This window comes from Sinocyclocheilus rhinocerous, unplaced genomic scaffold, assembly GCF_001515625.1.
Source record: "Sinocyclocheilus rhinocerous isolate Xijiao unplaced genomic scaffold, SAMN03320098_v1.1 scaffold1050, whole genome shotgun sequence".
NCBI classification, from domain to species: Eukaryota; Metazoa; Chordata; class Actinopteri; order Cypriniformes; family Cyprinidae; genus Sinocyclocheilus; species Sinocyclocheilus rhinocerous.
In genome coordinates this window covers 536,245-540,398 of record NW_015651629.1, presented here as the reverse complement: position 1 = coordinate 540,398, position 4,154 = coordinate 536,245, and the positions used below count along the sequence as shown (strand labels likewise).

Genomic DNA, 4,154 nt, shown 5'->3' with positions numbered 1-4,154 from the left:
TTTTTATCCAGTAAAAGCTCTTTTAGTGTAATTGTACAAACGTCCAGCTTCAGCTGCTGCTTCTCGTGTCAAATCTTGACTGATTTTGATCAAGTAAAGGTCAGAATAACTGCAGTAATATCTCCAGATGAACACTTACTGGACTGAAGCAGCTCAGCTTTACTTGATTCTCCATCAATCATGTTTTAGAGTCTCAAATCTGATCCTCAGGATCTTTTGAGGAGCGTTTGTTTCCAGAAGCTTTACTTTCACTGTTCCTCAGCGGAGGAATGATCTTCACAAGCCTCCAGAACATCTCACATCTTCTGAGGAGCCTTTATTTATTCAGCTCTCAATCACTGCATTATATGTTTGGAGCATTTCAATCTCATCTTACTGAGACAGATTACTGGAGATACAGAGCAACCACTATATATCAGTATCTGCTGTACTTTTATAAAGATCTCATTGATTTACATTATAAGCATCAGAATTTCATCATATAAATATCAGCATCTGATGCAAATTCATGTTTTTGCTCAGTTTGAGTCTCTGAATAAAATTAAGATGTTTTTTTCCTTCATATTCTCACTGTATCAGACTATATGAGCTGTAAAAGCCTGATGGATCAAATATGATACTCTACAAAAAACACATGCAAACTTTTTGTCTAAAAGAAAAATAGATTTTCTATTATTTCATAAGTCAGGCTTTACCAGGGTTAAACTACACCTTATAATATATTTGTCAAACAATGACACTGGTTCCACAAAATAAACAACCTCATACAGGTTTGAGCGACATGAAGAACTGTTCCATTAATCTTTGCATTGTTTTCATCTTCCGTGTTTTGCAGTTCCAGTGAAGGAACTGAGCATCATTTCACATCCTTACATTGAGAACATATGGGAAGGACAAACTTTGACCCTCCAGTGCACAAAAACCAAAGGAACGTACGTCTCCTATGATTGGCTCTGGAACGACGCAGCAGTTCAGATGCCGTACGACAGGAATAACGACACTCTGACCATCCACAGGGTTTCTGCACAAAATGCAGGCAATTACATGTGTGTGGCATCAAACCAATACAACGACACAACGATCTTCAACTCCAGCAGTGGTGTGACTGTGTCCATCCTAGGTACGATCAGGTCACACAGTATAATCAAGTTTAAGATTTTTAGTGTTTTTGAAAGAAGTCTCCTCTGCTCAGCAAGGCTGTATTTATTTGATCAAAAACACAATAAAAATGTGAAATATTATTGCAATTTAAAATAACAATTTTCTATGTGTATATTTGTTAAGCTGTAATTTATTTCTGTGATCAAAGCTGTATTTTCAGCATCATTACTCCAGTCTTCAGTGTCACATGATCTTCAGAAATCATTCTAATATGCTGATTTGCTGCTCAAGAAACATTTCTGATTATTATCAAATGTTGAAAACAGTTGTGCCGCACAATAGTTTTGTGGAAACTGTGATACATTTTATTTTTCAGGATTCACAGATGAATATAAAGTTCAAAAGAAGAGCATTTATTTGAAATGGAAATCTAAATGTCTTTACTGTCACTTTTGATCAATTTATTGTATCCTTGATGAATAAAAGTTTCGATTTATTTAAAAAAAAGCTTACTGACCCCAAAATTCTGTTTTTTTCTAGAATATGTGTCAAAGCCTGAATTCTCCTTTGATGTTGTGAAGCTTGAGGATGGAGGTTATAAAGCCATCATCATGTGTCAGTCTAAGAAAGGAACGCCGCTCAACACCTTTAGCCTGTTGAACCACACTGACCTCATCGCCACCGAAACGACCAACACAACCAGTGCGTTCTTTAACATGCCCATCGAGCTGAACCGTTACATGGGACAAATGAGATGTAACGCCAGCAACGAGGGCAACTGGGTTCTGAGTGACCCGTACAGCTTGACCGTGGGTATGTAGCTCAATGAACCAAATAAATTAACTAAATAGGTTTGAGTTTCAGAATTACATTTAAGGCGAACAGGCGAAAAAACATAGTTTTTTCATGCACTGGCCAGTTTTGAGATTTTGGTCTGTTTTGATTCCATAACATGTCTAATGGAAAGAAAACTTGCAAAACAAGTATCTATTTTATTGCACTTGTATCTGTAGATTTCAATCTGTTCCCTCAAAAAAAAAGATTCTTTCTCAACTTCAGCAGCACTTACATACACCAACATTTACAGTTTTATTCATATCTGTTTTCTTAAGGTTTTTACTGAGGGGTTTGTTTATATATCATTTACCTGATTATATACAATAATTTATTCCAAAAATATGGAGAAACATTAGATTTTTTTCTGGATGTTGACAGTATTTTCCGATTTATGGAGTGATGTTTTGTTTCCATAACTTGTCTTCTATCATATTAATGTAAAGAAAACATCCAAATTACAATTTTAAGTGTTCATTTTATTACACTTTATCTATATCTTTCTGTAGATTTCAATTACAATGCACTTCTTTAAAGTCGCTTAAAGTCGTTTCTTCAAATGAGTTTGTTTCTCCACTTCAGCAGCTCTTACAAACACCAAAACTTACAGATTTATTCCTGTCTATAATTTGAAGGTTTTTACTGAGGGGTTTGTTCATATATCATTTAAATGATTATATACAATACTTTATTCCAAAAATATGGAGAAACCGTTGATTTTTTTTTTGGCTGTTGACAGTATTTTCTGATTTATGAAGTGATATTTTTCTTCCATAACTTGTCTTCTATTATATTAATGTAAAGAAAACATCCAAATTACAATTTTAATTGTTTATTTTATTACACTTTATCTATTTGTGCCTGTAGATTTCAATTGCAATGCACTTCTTTATAGTCGCTTAAAGTCAACGTTTTCTCAAAATGAGTTTGTTTCTCTACTTCAGCAGCTCTTACAAACACCAAAACTTACAGTTTTATTCCTCTCTATAATCTGAAGGTTTTTACTGAGGGGTTTGTTCATATTTAATTCACGCTGATTTATACTACATTTTATTCCTAAAAACATTGTGAAAACTTTTTTCAGTATTCGTCACAGTATTTTCTGATTTATGGAGTGATAAAAAGAGAAATCCAAAATCCCCTCAGTAAAATCCTTTAACTCTAATATGTCAACAAAATCAAACAAGAATTTTGAACCTGGTTTTATCCAGTATTCAGATTTATTTTCTGGAAATGTGCGCGAATTAGTGAATTTGCATGCAAAATGCAATAATTTTTGTTATAACATTTCTGGAAAATTCTGAAAATTCTAAAACATGTTTCAAAAAACCAATCAATCAACTGGGGAAGTATGGTGATATTTACTAGTCATTTTTTTACCCTATTCACCTGTGGTTTCTTGCCTTATATATGTATTGTTTTGTGTTGTGTAACTGAAAGAACATCTAACACCTGATGTCTCAGAGTCTGTAGGAGGCGCTGTAACGGTGACGCCCTTCAAACAAGTGGGTCTGGACTTCCAGGTGGTCAACGTGGAACTGCACTGTAAGGTGGAGCGGGGAACGTTTCCACAGTACAGCTGGTTCCTCAACGACAGCAGGCTGCTGGGCCGAAGAGGTTTCTACGCAGACGAATCCGTTCTGTCTCTGTCTGTAGGTCGAGACAGCGCTGGATTCTACCACTGCCAAGCTTCAGACAGATTCGACAACAGCACCAGCATCCGCAGCCCAAAGATGCTGATCAGTAAAGAGGGTACAGAAGCCTGACACCAAACACTACACTGAATCACTTTAGAAAGGGGATTTTTTTTAAGTAAGAATGAATGTCTTTAAAACTAAACTTGTGATCAAATAGTCGAATAGCTGCTGCTCTCCCTGTTATGAAGAGTCTGGGCTTATTTATATGCATTCAGTCATATGATGTTTCTAAATATTAGTGCTGTCAAAAGATTAATCACGATGAATCGCATCCAAAATAAAAGTGTTTGTTTGCATAATATATGTGTGTGTTCTGTATATATTTATTATGTATATATAAATACACACACATACAGTATATGTTTTGAAAATATTTACATGTATTTACATGTCTACGTTTATATTTATATAATTTATATTATAAATAAATATATTTAATATATAAACATAACCTATTTTTCTGAAATATACACATGCATGTGTGTGTATTTATATATATATATATTTATATATTATATATAT

General features: G+C 34.2%; 1 protein-coding gene across 1 annotated transcript in view; it reads left to right on the top strand.

The window, feature by feature from the left end:
- The window catches only part of LOC107713251 (uncharacterized), a 7,865-nt gene that overhangs the window by 1,485 nt on the left and 2,226 nt on the right, over positions 1 to 4,154 (top strand). Inside the window, exons 4-6 of the mRNA XM_016518711.1 lie at positions 836 to 1,120; positions 1,642 to 1,914; positions 3,400 to 3,687. Of these exons, the coding sequence (XP_016374197.1) occupies positions 836 to 1,120; positions 1,642 to 1,914; positions 3,400 to 3,687 (846 nt within the window). The remainder of the gene's footprint in view (positions 1 to 835; positions 1,121 to 1,641; positions 1,915 to 3,399; positions 3,688 to 4,154) is intronic.